Below are 23066 nucleotides of genomic sequence, written 5' to 3'. Positions count from 1 at the left end.
CTCTGGCTTGCTCAAACTGCTGAGCACAGTAAGCACAAGAAACGTCTGCGATATGTCCTGGTCCTCACACTGATATTCAGGTTTGTATATAAAAGTGATGTTGACTTTAAAAAGGTATTGTGAGCGCAGGACTAACTTGAGGAAACATATGAAGAATCCTTATATATTCAGTAGAACTGGGATATACTCTGTGCTTACGGATGGTGTTACACATGCTGCCTTTATGTGGCTGATGTTCTCATAAAGACACCCCGTCCGCATAAACTATAAACACTTCTGCAGAAACGTCCATTTTCCAGATTAACATTTCAAATGGAAGTACCGTTTTTCAGCCAATGAATACTACCACAGACACCCAGAAAAAGGGACACGCATTTCCATAAAGAAACAGGAAATCTATCAGGGATTCAAGGTCTCTCAAGTAGAAGTGGAAAAAGGACCAATTTTTACTACACATTCAGAAGAAAAAGAATCTTCCTCTTTTTTAGTCTTTCCACATATCATGCCTTGCATGGCTCTCACACACCTTCAGTTTCAATGTGAATATTAAGTTCTCATCCAGAGTTTACTTGTTGTACAAGTAAGTCAGTACAAGATTATACTTGGTTTTACTTAAATGTTGTATTATTTTAATGTTTTAGGTGCATATTAAAATATGAATCCATTAACCATTTCAATCAAGTCACCAATTCACTACTTAAAGTTAGGAATAACTTTTCTGGATACTGGTAGAATATTGTGCAAAGAAAAGTACAGTGACATTACATCTGGCGTGTATATATATGTATGCATTAATAAGCACACACATTTTGCAATGGAATCAGTTTAGGATAATGTTGGGGGTCCAATGGAACCAAAGAATTAATTCTGCTTGGAACAACCCCAGTTTTAAATTCAAATTTCTGCACTCTGTTCCACTCGGTTTTTTACGAGTGGCCAAGTGCATCTTCAAATTACTAGTGATGCTGCAGAGCACTGAACTTAACAGTTTAAACAACACAACATGCATGTTCACTAATAACGCTTTTTCACGAAGAAGCTTTTTGTACTTTGTGTCAACGTGAGATGATGGATTGACCCTCGCAAATGACTGCTCTCAGGTTATACTATTTTTATAGCAGGTACCAAAAAGTTACCACATTCCAGTGTCAAAATAACCATGACTGTCAGTCTCAGACACAACTCAGAACTCCGGAGCAAAATGACTTTACAACCTGTTTTCAGCTACAACTGACAACTTCTGCTGATCTGCCATTTTATTCAGCAAAAATTTAACTAAAGAAAAAGAAAATCATAATCTTCCACTTTCAGGTGGAAGTTTTAAATTAGCAAGTCAAACACAGGATCTTAAAATGCAATTTATAAACAGCACTTAGGCAACACAAACTGCACTGAACTTGGTAATGTATTAATTAGCATGGGAAATGTGTGGTATCTAAAATGACCATTTTAATTAACCTGTTCCCATTGCCAATAAACGAGGAAAGAAAAAAAATTACGAATGAAGAACCAAAATATAAAACGGGCGATTTATCCTTTTTTCCCCACTTTATTGCAGATTTTAAATGCCTGCTAGTTAAAGGTACAAAAATCAACCGGATTACTGACGACAAACTGCTAAACTGGATTCTGATGTGAAGGAAAAATAAGTATATTCCTACTAGTCAATACATCAGAGGTTGCATGAGATTTTCTTTTGTGATTTCATTACATTTAAGTCACGATGGCAAAGGAGTGAGTCTTCAATGCTTTGTTTGATTAAGCAAGGATGGAAGGTGCCAGCAGAGCCAGAGGACAACACTGAGCCTGTAGTGGCCATATTCATTAAAATAAAGAGGGCAGTAGCCTATTACCCACAGTTTCAGTGTCATTATATTTCAGAGACTGATAGACTGCAGAGATAAAGAATCCCACTAGTTTCAATCACGAAATGTAAAATTTCGTTTTCAGCAACTTATGACCTATAGCTCAGTCCTTCCTATTATCATGCTGCTCATATTTGACTTCATTCTAGCAGCAGCTGAAGCACAAACACCAACATGCAATGACACTTGTTATTTCATTACAGAAAGACACACATTCCCTGTCATTTCTTTACATTGCTTTGTCGGAGGGTTGCGGTGAGTAAATCACCTTTGACATGCAATAACCAAATTGAGTTCTTGGCAGTCTGTGTTGGCTCCCTTTAAGGAAAATTCAGCGGCCAAGGCAGAGTCTTATGAAAGGATGAATGTAAAACGGTCACATGAAAATTGGACAAATTAAAAAGCATCCAAACATTCACTGAAACACTAATCTGATGTAGGAATGGGACAAATTTTGTTCATATGGATTTTGGGAATCTATCATCATTATTTTGTAATACTGCCAGAAGGAACCTTTAAGCCAAGAAATTTTAATAATGCTTTTGTCGTGAGTTCATAGCAGAGGGTGACAATACTATAATGCTGAAAGGGTACCAATTTATATCTTTCAGGGTACAACTACTGGTCACCGGGGTTGTACCCTTAAATATTAATAAATACATGAATATGGATTATATATTTTTTCAAGTTAAAATTGAGGGAAAAAAAATTACCACAAGACCAAGGATAAGCCAGCAACCATCAGCATCATTTCCTTATAGGGGAGCTTCAGGTATGTTGTATAATGAGCCCCTTGGAAACCCCCCCCCCCCCCCCCCAAAATCGCTGAGCATTGGCTCTGCATTGCTTTATTTGTAGATGGAAACAAAAGTGAAAAAAGTGTGTATTCTGTTGCTACTGATTTTCTAAATTCAGCACAAATGGAATTGTTTATGTTTTTGTTCGTGACGAAATGACAAACTAAAACGAAACAGGCCCGCTGATCTGAAATTAAACAGCATGCTCTGAATCTTCACCCCTGAAAACAAAATAACAGGGAAGCGGATACAACTGACACAATAGTCGCTCTTAGACCAGTATAATCACTGGACCTGCAGTTATGCCATACCTTGGTTAATCAGAGCATATTTACTGCATGAGCAAACAAAGACATCAGGTAATTGACCATATAAGATTATTCCTCCCCAAAAGGTAGAGTATTGTGTGCTGCTCTCTTCCAATCCTGCTAAGGGCCTCTAAGTGTAGAAGCGAATGTACAGAATCCTTAGTACAAGACGACAAACACCACTCTACAGGTTCCCTTCCAGTCATTAGAAAATAATGATAAATATGTAATCTGGGGCCGGTGCCCTGTGTTTTTAGTCTTAAGGTAGCAAAGTGAAAAGATTTGTTGATTTATGCAAACGAGTCATTATTAAATATCCTGTGTAAAATGACCTTTGAATTAGTAATATAATTAATGCATATTTTAAGCTTCCCTACGTTGGTAGTTTAAGGTCGCATGACCGATGCTGTCACTGCTTATATTTCTCGATTTCACTCAACAGATCAAAGATTTATGAAGTGCTGTTCATGCATCTTTGCAGCGACTGCTACAGCTGTCCCCATCACGTGACTTTTATTCATATAATTAGCTATGGTGAGCTAGCGCCATAGCCTTTAAACAATGCCTCGTATGCCAATTACAATGCACTGAAAGCTATGGAGCGTTGAGCTGTTAAGCAGCATAATGTCTACATAAAGGGTACGCACTCCTGCAGAGAGGCAGGCAGTGCACTGTTGAAATATTTTTAGGTGGTCATCCAATGTTCAATCAGCACTACAAAGAGCAATATTGTTAAAAAAAATGTTCATATTCAATATTACTGTGGACACTGAAATATCTCTTTATAAACAATGAAATATCCCCAAGGCCTAACACTGAGGGTAAGAGTGATGTCGACGAGCCGGCTTATTTTATCACCATAGTTCCACAAATTCATCCCTCCACTAATTCTCTATAATGCTAACCAGATTGTATGGCGCTACAATACATTTAGCTATAAATGCAACACACACAATTCCTCGTCCATAAAGGAGAGAGCGTGGAGTCTGCCTGACAAAATACTGCGTAAAGTGGGAGATATTGTCCTAGTTTTGAATTTCAAAAGATTCCCATTCTGTATCTCAGTTACGTTCCAGTTAATCTACTGGCCATTGCTCAATGGGTAGTCGCAAAACTTCCAAGAGACATTACTATGTATTTTTTTCCTTCCTTTCTTTCTCTATCCTTCCATATAGTGAAAGGACAGAAGGAGGGTAACAAGCTTAGAATCTGCCTAAAGTACAGCTGAAAAACACAGGAGCATAGAAACAAGTACACTGTCCTCCCTGGGAGAAACTATGAAGCTGAGGCAGTTCATGTAGAAAGGAACAAGAAACAGATAAATGAGAATCACAAAGAATATCTCGATCATTCTGAATATCATGCTTTCAGATGGGGGTTGGTCAAAATACTCAAAACAGTAACAAAGTCTAATAGTGACAAGATAATCATAAAGGTATTTTCACAAGTTATTTTCCCTTATTGAGATTTTATATGATTGACAAAGTTTTTCATAACTGCCTTTTCAACCAATTATTTCTGCCATAGTATTTTGCTTGGAAAGCTGCTATGAGGACATATGAGAGATCCAAATGTAAATACAACTCTCACACAAAATATCAGGGTAGTGTCTGTAAACGATGAAGATTTTCCATACTGATGTTTTAAGTAAATACATAAAATAAAATATAGCAGGTAACACGCAGTGTACGGACAGAGATTCATGCAAGAGCTCGAGCAGCGTTGGGGGCCTGAAGAGGCCAATTGGAAGAATTCCTGGTGGCCTTCTTAGCTGTTGTGCCAGTCATAAAAAAAATGACAGGTTTAAAATTGAGCTGGTCAGAAACAACGTCATTTTCAGTGTTGGGCATTTCAGGTTCAGAAACTACAGATCCAGATCAAGATCTTGTTTCTACCAACCAGTTGAGCATAAAGAGTCAGAGTACTTAGTACTCACCCGGTTGGTAGAAACAAAATCTTGCTCTGGATTTGTCATTTTTGGACCTGAAATACCCAACACTGGTAATTTTACATTATATAACGCTTCAGAATGCTAACCAGCGAGTTCTCTCACACACGTATACACATACAATAGACCGTAATTGCTCTGCACAGAGAAACACGAAAATACGCAGCACATGCATCAGTGTGGCCGCTTGTCATTTAGCACTGAGTGCACTCAGGGCGAGGTTGCAGAGGAGCCACAACTAATTGCTTGCTATTGCCAATCACTGGAAGTTTCTTCAACGATGAATGTTAGAGACCAGTGTACTACAGTGTACTAGACAGTGTTTTTGTACTACAAAGCGGGGTAACTGGCTTATCGGGGTAATTGGAATTTGTTGAATTTAAGGTACCACAGTTTAAATGGATTCGTTCACTTACATTTTGCCAAAACCTACCTTAAATTCAACAATTTACCCCGATAAGCCAGTAACACCGTTTCATAGTACAGGCCCCAGGTGGGGTGGAAAAAGTAAGTCTGACTGAACAGTTCAATACACTAGTTATTATTTATTTCCTTCTTGAAATAAATGTGCACTAAATTTAACTCGGGATAATAAGACAAGAAGAGGCATCGTTTATCAAAGTTCCCCAGAATGAAGAGAAAATGAGCTGGTCTTGGGCACAAAACTCCCAGGCTGAAAATGAGCCCCATTCTGTGTCTGCTCACCTCCATGATTTTCACAAGAGAAAATGTAGGTGTGATATGGCATAAGGTGTCTCACCTGCTGAGGGACAGAGCTAGAGCATCCGTCGCTGCTCTGATCTTGTTCTGTGCCTCCACATGAGTCATCTCCTCAGCATTGGCGTCCCCGATAGACACCACGTAGTCCCCAACTCCCACGCCCGCCTGGACTGCCTTCCCCCCCGGGGTGAGCTGTGGGTGAGATAAGGCAGTCGGCCTTTCCGTTACCCATATAAACTGAACCATCACTATTCCCATTTCAACTGTAACACCAGAATAACAGATTCCAATAGCAAAAGCCTGGATTTTATAATAGCACTTAACATTCACCACATCAATTTCAATACTGACCCATTCATCATCTGAACATCAAAATCATGTTACATTATTTATTACATGTCAAGTTTAAATTTAAAAGTATTCCTCTGTATATAACTGAAATGAGTTTCGCCTTCTCAGCCCCACTAAGTCACCATGCTGTCAGGGGGCTAACAGACATATTGGACCCGGTCTTATCTTTGATTTATCCCACATGAAGACAGACCTAGGCATGCATTCTTTTATGCTGAAGTCATCTTCTGCCATGGAACTTCAAGCTAACACCTTTACACATCAAATCAATACCAGAAGACCAAGTCCTAATTAATTTCCAGTCCTCATCTTTAAATCCAGCTGCCTCTATAGATTGCATAGCGATGCGAAATGACGATTACTCAAGTTACACATCACCTGGGATTCACTTTCTTATTCAGGGAAAATTCACTTACTTCAGGTTTATCTACTGCAGTTACTAGATTTCAGACCTATTACTGTTTAGCATCTTGTCAGCTGAGAAAAGAGTTTTACAATCTCAATGTGGCTTAATTGTGACAAATGGGGTCAATAAATTGGGTTACAGTGTGAGACTCCAATCTATCCAGTTCCATGCAGCCAAAATGTATAATATCTTGTGGTCAAAAGGAAACTGTCATAAGCTCCTCAAACTTCAGGAAGCCCCAGAGGACTCAGACCAAACCAACAGGCGTCAGCTGTGTTCTCCTTAATTACTTGCTTCACTTTATTGATTCTCTTTGAATACCAACTCTGTCTACTTGCTTGATAATGATTTTACAGATGGAAGAGATTACAGTTTGTAGACCCTGCTGTTTTGTAGGCTTCATACGTTTATATCACAAAAATCAGACCCCAGAATTTAGAATTCAGAATAAAATGCCCTGGCATACTGGATCTGACTTTGAATAAATAATTAAAAGCTTCCAATATATATTCCAAGACTTTAAGCAGCAGATTAATAACAGCAACACATATCCCCACTTCACTTCAAATGTTCCATTTTCTTACTTCACCATCTGTCTTATCAAATAAATCAAGTATTACCATTTTCCCCAGCAAGATCAAGAGAAATCAACCATCATTTTAGCATCTCAGAACAAGACCACTTGTACCTGTCAGGCTATACATGTACTAAAGTTGGAAGCAAAGAATTAAAGCACATTCATTAAAAAGGAGATAAGAACATAACCATATCAGAAAGATTAACACACAACATTTAATTCCCAGATTGGAATGCTACACCTCACAGGGGAAGATTCACATAAAAACGTTAAAATTAATCTTTATTCTGCCTTTGCACGCCAACTTAAATTCATATAAAGCTGAACTGCAGTTACAGTAGCATCATGACCTCTTCCAGTATCCTGATCAAAAATTTCTAACCTCGTCAGTGTTTTGGTTAGACGTCATTTAATTAAGTGCCGCAGCAGAAACAAACAGGCACACAGGCTGGTAAATCCCCAGGGTACTACCACTGCAGGTGAACAGTAAGAGATATTGCGTGAACAGTATAGTATTTTGGCATTGTGGGCAGTAGGGCAAAAGCCTTTGAGAAGCTGTGGGGTATTTGGGGGGTGGTGGGAGGGGGGACCTCGGGTGCTGGAGGTATAGCATGGCAGGAAAGGTGACAGGCTGATGAAGGACAGGAGCATCTGCGACCCTGGCTTGAGTTTTTAGCGCACAGCTGTTCCTCCATTTTGGTCGGTAGCACCAAAGTGCTGAGGTCAGGGCTTCTAAAAGGATAGAATTATCCTCCTGCAGGCAGTTTGACAATAAATAAGTTATAGTGGAAAACATTTTGGATTACAGAGAATACCAAGGGAAGGGGTCACGAGCAGCAATGAGCATTTGGATCCAAATCTAAATCTTTTAAAATAATATACAGTACAGTCAGCTATCAACTTGCGGAAAAACACCTTAAGTGAAACTATATAAAAAAAATTATCGAAGATACGAGATATCCAAGTTACGGAACGCTAATGAAAAAAGGTGACATGTGCCTGTAAGTAAATTTACCCTTCATCTTTTTATTCATTTAAATTTGTGTACTAGTATATTTTTGACTTGTGTATTTTTTTTTAAATGTAGGGATCCTCAAATCCAGTCGTGCAGGGCCAGAATCCAACCTAGTTTGCAGATTTCCCCGTTCAAACACACCTGTTAAACCTGGTAATTAGCTCATGCAAGATGCATTTAAGTAGGGAAATCTGGAATCTGTGTTGGACTCTGGCCCCCCAAGACCGGATTTGGAGAATCCTGCTATTGGTCTTCAATGGTATGGGAATGTAAATCTCATGATGTATATTTTGACTTATGAAAGGGTTTGTGGAATGAATTTCTTACATCAGTCGTGATCTGTGTATAATGAACAAAGCCACAACATGGGTTTAATGCTCAAATATACCAAATACATATGCATTGAGGCTGAGCATTATGAAAATATCAGTAATAAATATCAGACAAGTGACCCAGTATTGACATCTGACAGTGACTGACAATTATCGAATCTGCAGTTTAAAAAAAACTTTCAAATTCCAACTCCCATTGAAATGAATAAGAAATGTTTTGAATCTCACTAGCTAAAAACAAACATGTCTGATATCACTGAATTCATGATATCAGGAATTGGCACTCCAACTACTTAGAGCTGAATTTGTGATATCCCTTGAAATAGATTTAAGCTAAAATGACTTGCCATACACATCAACTTCTACCTTGCAGTCAGCAGCCAGAACTCCAGCCATTCAAAGGAAACTTCCCAGATGGAATTCTGAGCTCCCCAACTTATATGGATTGTCAAACAATACAAGCACTTGCCACTGTTGATTCCCTGTCAAGACAAGGAAACTGCAGACAACGTTGACAGCTTAGCCATGAATACCCTCTTTGAAAAGATCTTCATATATTGGAGGGAATGATCTTCACAAGATATAGCTAAAACTTGATAATAAAAAAAAAATCCTTTTTAGAAGTTTCTGTTGTGGTGTGCAGACAGTAGCATGCAGACAATTAAAATGCTGCGTCCTGTACAAATCTGCGGAAAAAACGTGATGTCCCCAATTTTTTATATCCCACTCCATCCTTCCCCCAAGATTGAAAAATTTTATCTTGGGGGACCCTTCAAGCTCTGCTTGTCAAATTTTATTATTGGGGCACTGATGTGACAACCCATCATCAGGGTTATAGCCATGGCCAGTCAATGGGCAATTAGACTGAACAAAAAACAAGAACTTAAAACATCACAGATAATTATAAATTAATACAAACAGGCAAAATAATGCCTTAAAAAAAAAAAAAAAAATCTAAACTAAACTTAAGTCTCTGGTTTGACTTTTCTAAAAACCTCAGACAGCCAGGAAAATGATAAATAAGCAAAAAGTTAAAAAGGAGGACAAATCAACAAAATGTATTTAACATTCAAAGGAGCGTTACATGCAGGACACACAAGTGGATCTTCACCTGTAAGAAGATTTAGGTCGTATCTCATATAAATGACATGGTCTCTATAGCTGACTGTGTGTGCTTCAATAACATTGTTTCTCTCATTGTTTTAAATTAAAAACACTGCATATTTTAGATATTGTCCAGCCCTATTGCTCACACAAATTTACATTGTCTGTTAAGCTAATAATCTAATGGTCATGGCTAAACCACACAATATTAGCATACTAGATTGATTGCATAATGCTCTATATAAACGTGTTATTTTCTTCAATATTTTTTGTTTTGCTAAAAGAACATTACTAATTAAGTTACTAAGGTAGACGTACAAGGTTTATTTTTCCATTCCCTCATCCAGCAGATATTTCTCAGTCGGCCCTGTGCACAGGGTCCCTTTAACCCTTCTCCCAAATGACATGCTTCCTGGGAAATGCACTTAAGTTGCGTCATTTCAGGTGCTTGCAAATCCCATCTTGGAACAACAAAACTTACCTGCTGTTCCATAATGAAGTGCTAGTACTTACCCAATAGCTGACACACTACAGAAGAAATGTGCAAAGAGTATGGTGAGAAGAGAGATCAGAGTGACAAGTACAGACAAGCCCCTGGGTGAGAACCCCAACACCAGTTATGAGGGAATTCCTTTACAATGATTATATGGTTAGATTTGTTAATCAACACACACACACACACACACACACACACACACACACACACACGGAAAATTGCAAAAGGTACATTTTAAAACCGAATACTGCAGGTGTTTGCCTTTTAAAATCAACAAAATTTTACGGAACACCAGCAGCACATGTGTGTCCAAATGACTTCTCAACTTTTAAAAGACAATGTTAGGTATCTTGGTTGATCAAAAGATGGGTTCCCTCTTTTGCACATTGTTCAAACTATCTGCAGAACTCCACACAACAGATTTCAAGAAGGGGTCTTTAATTGAAGCAATGGTCTCCATATGCAGTCATTTTTCATGCGCAAGTGTAAACCAGAGCGTTTTTGAAACCCATAAAGGATATTATGGCAGGAATTATCATCCATCTTTTATCTATAAAAGGTCTCAAGTACCGACTCCAGGGTTTCTATATTGGTAGTGTGCCTTTGCTTTTTGATGTTTTTATTGAGTAAAGAATTCCTTACAGGAGCTTGATTCTTTAGCTTAGAAGGTTGTGGTTGGTTGTAGGACAAAACAGGATAGTTCCAGGCTCAGAGCAGACACACGGGACTTCTGCACCCCAAACAGGATGCCACTATCAATAAGTCCAGAAATGGAAGAATCATTGTGATATCCACTAACCAAAGTAGTAGGGGTTCCGTATCAGAACTAAACACACAGACACGGCTTCTCAGTTTCTACCCAAGGAGTTAAAAATTTGAAACCAGAACAACACTATACCCTATAATGGATAAATAAAACACCTATTGATGGAAATACCCATATTTACTGGTGCCGGCTGTCTCGACAGAGTATATAAAAGCGAGTGTACGCCACTGATTCATGTCCTATTCATTCAGTGCTAACTCACATGAGAACACAGAGGCTGTAAAAATCAAAACCACCTACTCATGCGGTTGTATTACTAAAGCACGATTCAAACAATGATGCAAGATTTAAGCCTAAGGAGAAAAAAACAACCTATTTTGAATGACTAAGCCAGACGGTCTACACATTTTGCTGTACAGCAGTTTTTGTGTCAAAACAGAGGGGACAATATTGACTCAGATGATGTACAGATGGCCCATCTCTGCTATGCAAGTCGGCAGTTGCCTCAGGGTCAATGGGAGCACTCCGTTTTCAAAGGATTGTGTGGTCTACTGCTCTTGAGGAACAGGCAGTTTAGTGCTCATCAAAAATATCTCCTCTGGCTACCAACATTTTATAGGTTACAGAAAGAAGCAGGAAGCAGTAGCAAAGGGCCTGAATTTGCCAAAAACGGTCCTGTATCTGCTTTGAACTGTTTTGAATTATCACCCATCCATCCTCCACTACGTATCTGGGTGGCCCTGAATCATCTGCTAAGCAAAAACATACAAGACACATATACACAGTAACATTAACTGTGCACATACAAAAGGATTAACTTCAAATGCAGATTACTTGTCACAGCATTCTGTGAGAACACATCCCAAGGCCTAAACTAGTACTTGTGACAATAAACCATGTTTTTAGTTAATTTCTCTTTACATATTTAACTAAGTGTTATCTTTGACAGGCTCTGGAAGAAACCCAGATGCTATCAGATGTTTGGAAGACAAAGACCACTGCCAAAAGGAAAACCAGACACTGGCTCCATACAGGACGACCATATATACATTATTAGAGAAAGGCTGAGAATCACTTTCACGTCACGTCGACATTGCTTTTTCATTCTTGAAAGATCTGAAGCAGGCTAAAGGAGCTAAACTGCACAGTGAGCGTGCAAATTTGTTTGTTTATCCAGGCTGCATTTCACATTTTCCAGAAGCTTTAAAAAAAAACACCATGTCTCCCATCTGTGTTTTTCCACAACTGCAGCAGCATACAGTTTTCAATCATCACTTTCTTTCAGCTCAGATACGTCACCCCTATGCTTTTAACAATAGGGATTGTCCACAAGCCTGTTCAGGACCCGGATAATCAATAGATTCGAAACAATGATATCAAGACCGTTCATTCCTTTTCTTTTTAAGCACATGTAAAAAATAGATATCTAGCATCTGTTTGCCATTCCTCTGCCATTCTGATGTGATGCCAACCACTTGAACTGTTCTGTTTTGTTTCCGCCCCCCCCCCCCCCCTTTTAAATTCCCAAAGAGAAACAGATTGGCTTGTTGTTCCCTTGTAATAAACCCAGGAGGAACTGCATGCTGCCACTTCCCTTGCACAGAAAGACTGGTGAGTCAGACTGATACCTGGAGCATTTTAACAAACACGCACAGACTTGCGATGTGCCCACTGTTTGCACAAGCCTTGGCAGGGACCTTTCTAGAGAAGCCCACCGTCTATGTGCGACAGTGCTAAATTCATGCATGTCCAAGAGAGGAGTGATACCACCCCCTTGAGTCGGACCAGCACCACAGTCAGAGAACACTTACAGGTCCATGCAACAGCCTAAAATTACCCTCCAAAGAAAGCAGTCAGTCAGTCACACAAGCGGTTATACAGGAATACCATACCAGGCTGGAAAACTGTATGCTCAATGATATATAGCTCTCGTGTGTGTGTGCGCGTGTGTGTGTAAAATATGAGCTATTCAGCTTTTCCCTGTATTACATTTAATTACCACCTGTCTTGTACAGAACCTTTAAACATATACATTTCCTCCAACAGAAGGAAAGGCAGACTAGCACCAACAACCTCATAGGTAATACTTTAAATGAGATGAACACCGTACCTTCCCTCGACTGAAAAATGGTCCCTTGTGTTGTGCCACCTTGACCATGAAATATTGAATATAGGAAAAGACCAATTAATGGAAAGTTGGGAGATATTGTGTCCACCTGCCACATTCTGACAGGACAGCCCCTGAAACTAGTAGTTGGGCAGTTGAGATACTCATCCCATCTCTCTCCAGTTATTCTTAAAAAATACAAGTTCTCAAGCTTCAAAGATTTCAGGAGGTGACTAAAACTCCGGCATTAAACTGTGTCATGGAAGAGTCCACATACACGGCAATAATCCCCAGCGGCGCAGTTCCAGCTCCTCAGTGACCGCACCACCAACCCGGCTCCCGGGCTGTTGAGACGTCAGATCCCTTCTGGGAGTGTTCGCCTCCTTAAGCCTTTGCCTCGCCATCCCACAGACTGCACATCTGTTTCCAATCCCGTCCAGCTTCAGCAAACACAGTGTTCAGCAATAAGGCTCAAAAGGGCTTCCACGGGACCCCTGACACAAAAGTCTCTGACGCAGCAAGAAAGCCCAACAGCGCGACAGATGTGTTCTGTCGACACCACTGCACGCGATTATGCTGGGACTGTGAGGCCCAGATGTCTTGCGCATCCAGAAAATGTATTTATTTATGTGTTTAAAAGTCATCCTTGGAGAGCATACTTTTGTGCTCTGAAGACAGCATACTGTTTTATCATCTCAGTATTAATGACATTTGCATTCCCGTAATCCCTTGTGAAGAATTTTTTCACATATTCCCCATTTCGAAACTAAAATGAGGAATGCGTGAAATATGTCTCAAATTTTTGTTGGATTCAGCATCTGGTCAATGAAATTGGTAAAAAATTACATTTCATTTTACATACATACACACAAACACACAGCTTCCTTTGCAGGGGGTCTGGGCGGAGTTTGAAGATCTGGGAGGGGCCCCAGGCCAGATAAGCGGCAGACAATGGACGGACAGGATTCTGTTAGTTTCGTTTTCCTTTCTCCGCTGATACATACTGCCCAGCATACACGCGGTGAGAATGTCAGAACTTGGCCGAGTTGTGCATGAGTAACCTTTGTATGCTCGACAATGCTCAGACGCTGCTTAGCAGCGACAAACATTCCAGCATTTGTGACCTTCATTGCACTTGGTTCTCCATTAAGATTAGACTGACCTGGTTTGTTTTTCAGGTTTCTCTTGAAGAACATAGACACCTAGGCTATTGTTCGTGTAAAAAAACAAAAAAACAAAAAACAAAACACCAATCAGTATCATTTCAAGTAGAGAGTAGGTTGGTCGGTAGCACTGTGACGAGCTGATCCCCCACCCGCCAGATGTGGAGTTTGCATTTACTCCCTGGATTTGCAAGGGTTTCTTCCCACAGTCCGACATTTATGTGAAATGGGGTTTTTAAATCGTCCTCAGAGTGTGTGTGTGTTGTGCGTGTGTTCCCCGTGATACCTTACAGCACGGGTGTCAAACTCCAGTCCTGGGTGGCCAGAGAATTGCTGATTTTGGATTTCCCTTCATTTAACACAGCGGATTCAACTCCTTGTGCTAATTACCACACAGCTCTTGACCTGAATCATTTGTGGTGAAACTGGAAAAAAACTACACTACACAGGGCTCCGGCCTCCCAGGACTGGAGTTTGACACCCCTGCCTTACAAGGTGTCCCCTGCCCTGTACTTTATTCTTCCTTGGACATGCTCCAGGCCCAGTGACCCATGAGTTACTGAACATGGATGTCATTTTCATTCATCTGTAAGTCATACTTTTAAAGATTCTAAAATGTATATTTTTTTTGTAATCTTCAGGCTGGCATCTTCATTCTTGCATTGGTACTGAGAACCTCCCTGGTTTCAGCGTCAGTACCGCAAAGTTCACAACCTCAAAAAGCAATGCCTCCATCAAAAATAAAGCCAAAATAAAAAGTTCACCTTTTGCAGAATATAGGCTCAGGTGACAGCTGGAGAATTGTGCTGCAAAATATGCTACATCACCTAGCATACTGTACAGGAACACTTGTCAGTTTATATGAGAAAGTGTATGTTTGTGCTTTTACATTCTGAAAAAGCTGGAGGGAAAATAAACCGACTGGTTAAACTGCAGTTCTCTGTGGTGCGCAAAATGCAAATGTGTTAACACAAAACAAAAACAAAACGGATGATAAGCAGTGCTGCGAAAGGAATAAGAGAACGCAATCCTTTTAAGATTCAGATCTCTATTTTAAGTAAAAAAAAAAAAAACAACAACCCTTTGACCTCTGCTAGATCTGTCATCCACAAAAACAAAAAAAAAAATCTGGGAAGAATGCAAACATGTTTAACCCAAACTGCAAAAACAGGAACCCAACTACTATGAAACAAGTAGTTCATTAAGGACATGATAAAATAATAAATACCAGCACTGGACATCTGGTTGAAGTCAGCAGCAAGCTTGCATTATGAACATCGTCATTTACCTATCAATGCAGTACATATAAGGGCTGGAAATGCTGGGTTCAGCACTCATTCAGTTCCAGTGTATGGAACACTGAGGAGACTGTCTCCAGGGTTAGTACACAGAAAGCAAAGCACTTGGAAACTAAATTACAACATGTCCTTTTGGGGAAGAAGACTGCCTTCGTCTCTGGTTCATAAACTGAATGAAAATGAATGCTTTGGACCCACTTATTAAGCTTTTATTGTCTTTAAAGGTGTATTTTCCCGATTTTTACTTTAAGGCTTTTAAAAAAAAAAATTAAAAATTAAAAATCAGCCCTTCGGTTTAACAGCTATCAAAATGCCACTGGTAAGCCTTGTCATCAGATGCCGTGCAGTACCTCAAAATTTAGGAATTCTCTCTAAGGGCATCCTCACTGGCCAGGTAACAAAACTCGCAGTAATATTCACAACGTGACCCTCTGAACCTGACCTAGGCAAGAAGGAGCTTAGATCAGAGCCCTGTCAATGAGTCGCAGTCCAACATTTCCAAGTACGAAATTCTGTCTATTCTGTTCAAAACACATGAGGTTCGTGTCCATCGCAACTCTGAATTTGGTTTTTCATGACAATAAAACCACATTATACATTATAGATATAACAAACAAAACACTTGTTATAACAAGATTCAGGGCTTTGCTACAAACATTCGGAGTGCAAGCCTCACTAGCCCAACCCTGGATCCGCCACTGGATCAAAGCCTAGAAAGGCTAAGCAAGCCAGCATATTGCTCAACTAGGAACAGTTCACAAGTGAGAAGACCTTTGCATGGTTATTATCACTGATATAACAGTGCAATCCAACGACCTTTCGGTTCTGGATTGCTATTTGACTGCCAAGTAAACATTCAAGATATTTACATATCACAAGGCTTTGAATGAAGAGCAGATTACGGTTAGTCTGGTCAGCAAGGCTATATTATCTCATACACGTTATGCATCCATCCATCTATCTTCAAACAGCTTGTACTGGTCAGGGTCACGGGGATGCTGGAGCCCCCTCCCCCTCATGCAGCATAGTGCACAAGGCCAGGATATACCCTGGATGGGAGGCCAGTTCATATAACAAGGAAAATTCATACACATTCACACACTATGAGCAATTCAGAGACACCGATTTGCCTAACTGCATGCAACTGTCTTTGAACTGCAAGAGGCATGACGAGGACAGAACATGCAAAGTACACACAGAGCAGAGATGGGGCACCAACTCAACCGCTGTGTATCTACACATACACATTATATTAGATGTATGTTTATATACACGATGCATACGTGAAGATGTGTATTTATTTACAAGCACTATATATGTTTTTATACATACACACATACAAATGTACAGACATGTGTGCACTGTGTACACACACACACACACACACACACGGGCTTTGAATCAATTAAACTCAGTTTTGTGATTAATCGCATTAAATTGCACCTAATATTAAAACTGAGTCAAAGATTTTGTTATCTGTGACTCAGTTTAAAAAATCTGACTCAGTTTGCTCAAATTTAAAAAATTAGTTTGAAGAGAGCTTAAAATTAAACGACTTATTGTCTAAAATATTGATTTTGGAGCTGAGAAAAAACAAAAACTGAGCAAAAATATAAATCTTGTACACTGACTGCTTTCTGTTAGTTACCTGCAATAAAAGTTCAAAGATGTAAAATCACTGTATGTCATTTTGTGTTACTGACTGGCTATTTGGGTAAAATGGTTGAAAGAAATCAAATTAGAGCAACAAATGACAATTTTAATACACCTTACTTTAACTTTATGTCAGTTGCTCTAAACAAAACACTATTTCACATAACTGTTTTTTCTCTAAAAATTCTTAAGTACATGAGAATGACCCATATTTTAGTTTTTGTTAAATGGTTTAGCTTGTGATGTACGGATTTTAGCTTTGCATTCTGGGATTCTGTGCAATGCCATGACCTAAACTCCCACGTTGTTTATGATCATTAGGGGATAATTACAGGCCTCTATTGAAATCTATGATTAAACTATTCTCCATTTTTGGGGGTAAAATATAGCATGTGTTAGCACAAATCAAAAAATAATAACGGGTTAAAACTTTAAAATTAACGCAGAACATTAACATGATAAACAACCCACCACCCCAAACATTTTATATATCATATGTAATAAGTAATCTATAAAACGTGAATACAAATACACACAGGCAGATGGATGGCAGCCAGTCCCTTCCCATGTCTACTTCATGCTAATGTGGTTTAGTATAATTATTTCACTATCAATATTTGCTAATGGTTGGGAAAGACATTTGGGAAAGGATAACTCCCCCTCATGGATCAGCGTGTTCTGTCAAGTAATAATCAGCAAACATTTACATGAGGCTCATCCCTGATGTTAGCACAATCAGATTTCAGGCACAATATTTTCACTGAATATTAATAGTTTCTCAGCATTTCTGCAATGTACTTCAGTTTGTTCAGCCATGAAAATTCCTAGCCACATACAGAAGAAAAAAAAAATAAAAATCACAGTACAGAACCATACTTTTTCCCACTGTAGTAGTCTGGAATTCCCAATTACACTACAGATATTTAGACAAACAAACAGAATCATGTCTACACTTTGACCTTTAAAATAAAATTTGTGTGTGTGTAATAAATGCTATACCTAAGCTAGCTTTTCACTGATGTGCCATTCAACATCATCGGTCAGCATCAATGTAAACTGGTATTAGTTGTTAGCACTACGGAATACATCTCCCTACAATAATACTACATATTATTCACGAATAATTCACAAAACCATCACCAAATCCTACTACCAATAAGTTGTTTCAGTGTTGAATTCTTTTTCCATTGATATGGCAACTATAGACCCTTTGTCCCAGCTTACCATTTTAAAAGAAGAGAGTTTTGGAATGCAAGTTAAGGAAATGGTGTCCATCACTTAAGATGTCATACATACTGAAGATGTACTTAGGGTGAAGCATTCATTAAACTTAAAACCATAAAGCAACAAAAATGAATAGCTGTGACTTACCCGGGACACCGTGAGTGGCATATTGAAGTCCTTTCCTCCCTGGAGCCGAAATCCCCAAGGTGCTGGGCCGTTCAGCGTTACACAGTATATACTCATTGTCTGGAAGGAACAGGGGGAAGGAAATGCTTTAAACCGATACTCTCACTTAAAAAATTATGCAGAACATCGACAGTCTCATTCATGGATGCTCTATTTACTTATTTGAGTGTCATTAATCACCTCTGTAAGACATCAACTTCAGAATATGATGCCCCACAAACCCAAAGCTGCTGGGCAGCAGAGTGAATGGCAGAGGTTTCCAATATTCAAGAGTCCTAAAAAGACCAGTGGAAACACTGCAGTGAACCAGAACAGGAAAATAATTATGCTTCTGTGGAATTATCAGTGAACAATGCACTAAGTTCGTTACACACAACAGCTCTATCCCACCCATCAATAAGCAACAGTTGGGATTAGGGGGTCTAACAAACATGGCCTAATCCCTTACTGTTCAATCTCCATTTCTGGTTTGCTTGGAAGAATAAACGTGACATAGCATGGCAATACAAACATTCCACAACTCAAAGCAATTTATACAGTCATTTGACTATTACCACATGCATAGACGCACACACACTGTTTTACAGTGTGAAGGAATACAGATGATGGATCTCAATGACAACATACAGTAAGCCTTGCCCTAAGACAAGTACATTACTAAACATAGCATATACCTTTCACAATATTTTATATAAATTACTGAACACATAAAAGCTGATCTTGTAACCTTGTAATGACGCACAGTAAGATGAATATGTGCTGCTCATTACGCAATTGTTTTCTGCTCTTTTTACATTTTCAGCCGACTGCTACAGATTCTTTAAAGATTAAATCCAGTCTCTTTATATGCATTTGGTGCGTTATCGAAACAGAAATTTCAAATCACATAATACTTTGAAAGTAACTACACGTTGGAAACTCTAAAGTCTCTCATTAAGACTCCCTAACTGAACAAGACATAAGGAACAAATGTTTGGTTAAGATTAAATACTGACACTCCCCCACCTCTCTGGCCGAGCACATGGCGAACATACCTCTTTTTCCTGAGGGGTAACTCTGAAACCAAGCCAGAAACCTTCTAAAATTGACTGGAAAGCCGGTGAACTGTGAGCCTAGATTTCTCCACACAGGCTGACTCCCTCTTTGTGACAGCAGAACAAGCCCTTTGCTGCTCTACAGAGGCTATATAAGGAATGTAAAACTACACCAAGTTATTTAGGCCCAACACCCTTATGAGTCACAGGGAGGAGGGAGACTGCGTCACCCACCTTGATTCTCTGGGTGCAGCTCATACATTCTAACCAACAAATATTATCCCATGGAGACAATGGCGGAGCTGCGGCACTAGGGCAAGGAGGGGGAAAGTCCGTTTTTTCAGCTGTCACCAAATAAAATTCAGAATAATATCATGACATGTTTAAGGCATGCAAACTAGTCTGCATTTTTGTTCACAATTCAAGGACGCCGGCTACAATGCTAATATTCATCATCATCATCATCGTCATCCAAGACCTACACCAGAGCACAAATCCATCCTTTGACCCTGCCTTCTGTAAACCGATTTCTCTCAGCTCTTTGCTAGTCTGAGCATGAGCACTAAAGTCTGCCTTTGCCAAGCTTGAAAGAAGCAAAAGGATTTGAGAAATGACATGAAATTAAACCTTAGATGAGCGCCGCGAAAAACAGGAAAATGTAAGGACATAGACATCATAAATGCAGTGAAACAGATATTGACCGGTTCAAATTAGGTGGAAAACAAAATATCAGTTATCATTCGGGTGAAGGGAAGCTCACAATAAATGAAGAGGTTTAACATTACTGAGAGGGAAATCAGAGTGGAGAGTGCAAAACTAGAAAAAATTAATCAGTAAATAAACAACTTAATGTGCCCAGAGCAGTAAAACGTTAGAAATCAAATGGTTGACATGCAAAAGTGGAATTGGTCACAGAGAACACAAAGTTCTACATAGGTTAAAATTTTAGATTTTTAAGGAAACTTATTTCATGTACTTTTAGTCAGAGAAGCAACAATGTGGAAATTTTTACCGATATTTTTTTTTGAACATCACCAATACTGATACAGATACCGGCTAACCTTTGAGTAATTTGCCAAGTGGGTGGTTGGTTGCCAGTAGTGAAGCTTATCAAGGTTACTGACGCAGACCGGCAGAATGATGTCACATCATTTTTTATTCTGTGGAAAACAAATGACCAATCTGTGGGTCAGAATTAATAATGAAATAAAAGCATATTACAGGTGTTAATACTTTCCCTAATGAATGGTTGTGTATTTTGCCCTTAAACACAAACTACAGCGTGTCTTGTCACGTGACTCTGCCCCATCCAGCCGGTGGCATAGAAACAGCATGGAGGAGAACTCAAACACCGAGCCAACTGAGCAACTCAAAGTAGCATGTACCAAAGAAAACTGGCGTGTCCATTACGGCTTTAGTAAAGATGACACCAAACAGAGGTCAGATGTAGATAGTGTGGAAAAACCGTTTCAGTAATACCATCAATCGGTTTCAGCACCAGCAGTGGAAAAATACAATGGAAACCACTTATAGTGATCCCAATTATAGTGACCAACCGCTTACATGGATCAAAAAGTTTAGGACAGAAACATTCCTGTACAAATGCTGTTTAAACAAATCCCTTTAAGTAATCAAGTAGTCTGCTTACAGTATTCATTTCGGGTCTTGTTATAAAAATTACCATAATTTTAATATGCTATTTACTTGCCTACTTTGCCTTGTGGTGACCCGTCTGCATCTGGCGAGCTAACCTGAGGTTAATGCTGCGTGCACAGGATGACAGGAAAAAGAAAGTCATTTTCTCTGAATTATCAATGTAGACTCAAAATTTATGACAAACTGAAAAACGAGCCACCGAGATGTATCAATACTACAATATGCTATAATTTATGTACATCACTGTATTATAAAGTATTTGAATTATACAGTAATTTAATTTGTGCAGTACTGTAATTTGAATAGCTTTTGAAACAGCTGTAAACAGTAAAGCTGTCCATTTTTTTACCTTATATTCGTATAATAAATATACAAATGTCAATTAAATGGTAATCTGCCGGAGACGTAAAGAAAAATAAAATGGTTATAATAATCAGCTTATAGCCATCAGTTTCACCCAGACAGACGTGATTACTATAAAGTGTTAATTTTGTTTGGAAGAAATGCAAGCTACTTATTTTCTACGTTTTCTACGTTTTTAGGGAACTTGCTTGTTACGCTAAAACTAAAATGTAACCTTTTTCATAAGACGTTTTCATTTCAAGCGATTTGTGCTTTGGTTTCAGTTGTCCAAAATATTCAATGAATAACCATAAATGGTTCATCTGTGTGTAATTACTTCAGTTATTTTAAAATCATAAAGATAGTCTTTCATACAAAAATATCCCAGCCTTAATAGTTGAGCATATTTACAGTACAAATCATGTCAATGAAATATGAGGGCAAAAAAATAAAATAAAACAATCGTTCATTAATTGTAATCGAAGTAAAATGTTCAGTTAATCATGATACTGATTTGAGGTCATATCGCCCAACTCTACTCTGAATATTGATGAAGTTTAAAAATCGACCCGCAAGACTGACATGGGGCTATTGCCAATACCTTGATTTTTAACAAATATTGGCCAATTGCAATATGCAAAGCAATTGCCTACATTGTGTGTCGTTACATCTAGTGGATCAAATTATCCAGTAGAACAGCTGCAATTCTCTCTCTCTGTCTCAAAAAAAAAAAAAAAAGAAATAAAATAAAATCTAAATCTTTAGTTGCTTGTTGTAACCACACAATACCCACTACCACCAAGCCTGGTGAATTAGAATACTCTTTTAGAGAGAGTTCAAATAAAACTTCACAAAAATTACCTAAATCATGACCACAATATTAGCTTTAGCTTCATGATTTTGAAGCTCTAGTTAAACTACAGTGAAAATATTCACATTTTATACAGCAAAACACACGATGGCAAAAGTAATTGTAATTAAGACATAATTCGGGTGTTATATCACAACAGAGGTTTAGCCAAGTTGAAATGTAACATGTCACCATCCCTAACCAGCCTGGGCGGATCGAATGATCTTGCAGATTGACTGGTATAAAATACATCTTGATAGGTAGAGAAACCTCACAGGGAAATTCACAGCTTCCAGCAACTTATATTTTCCTCATGGTTATATTTTCAGCTCTGCTTGAAATTCACTATCTGACCAGGTTCTCTCACATACAAGCATTTTTATGAAGTGGCAACCATAAAGACTGTTCGGTTATGTGGCTCGAAGGTAATTTTATTCATATAGATTAGTTTTACGTTTTCCCATCCAAAATTATATGAACATAGACAGCTAGTACTGAAAACATACATCTCAGCGAGCTAAGACCATGATCGAAAGTTTATGCCTGTGATCGGAAGGTCATCAGTTCAAGCCCCAGCCTTAGCACAACAGTCACATGTCCGTAGACTCTTGGGTGAGGCCCTTTAGCCCTCAGCTCCCAGGGCACCGCAAGCTTGCCCTCTCCTGCATGGAGAGCAAGATGGGCAAAGTGAAAAAGAATTTCCAATAGGATTAAAGTATCTCTATTCTATATCACCCATTTTTTGGTCAGATGCACTCAAAAGCATTAATGCATTTGTCATATCTGCCGTTCAATTTAGAAATTAAACCAGATTACGTCAAAGTAACTAGAGTACTTAAATAGCAGCGATCAAAAGGGCAGGTATGAA

The 23066-nt window shown here is 38.9% G+C and overlaps 1 protein-coding gene and 1 long non-coding RNA gene across 2 annotated transcripts in view; one reads left to right on the top strand and one right to left on the bottom strand.

The window, feature by feature from the left end:
- pdlim7 (PDZ and LIM domain 7) overlaps positions 1–23066 on the bottom strand; it is a 43674-nt gene that overhangs the window by 17059 nt on the left and 3549 nt on the right. The window contains exons 2-3 of the mRNA XM_049027566.1: positions 18278–18376; positions 5679–5830 (exon numbers count right to left, since the gene is read on the bottom strand). Of these exons, the coding sequence (XP_048883523.1) occupies positions 5679–5830; positions 18278–18373 (248 nt within the window). The 5' untranslated portion in view covers positions 18374–18376. The remainder of the gene's footprint in view (positions 1–5678; positions 5831–18277; positions 18377–23066) is intronic.
- On the top strand, positions 7368–17307 carry LOC125750839 (uncharacterized). The gene is made up of 2 exons (XR_007400435.1): positions 7368–7973; positions 11635–17307. It is a non-coding gene; the product is annotated as an uncharacterized LOC125750839 (long non-coding RNA).

This window comes from Brienomyrus brachyistius, chromosome 10 (genome assembly GCF_023856365.1).
Source record: "Brienomyrus brachyistius isolate T26 chromosome 10, BBRACH_0.4, whole genome shotgun sequence".
Lineage (NCBI taxonomy): Eukaryota > Metazoa > Chordata > Actinopteri > Osteoglossiformes > Mormyridae > Brienomyrus > Brienomyrus brachyistius.
Note: the sequence above shows the minus strand (reverse complement) of the source record. Positions and strands in the feature narration are given on the sequence as shown.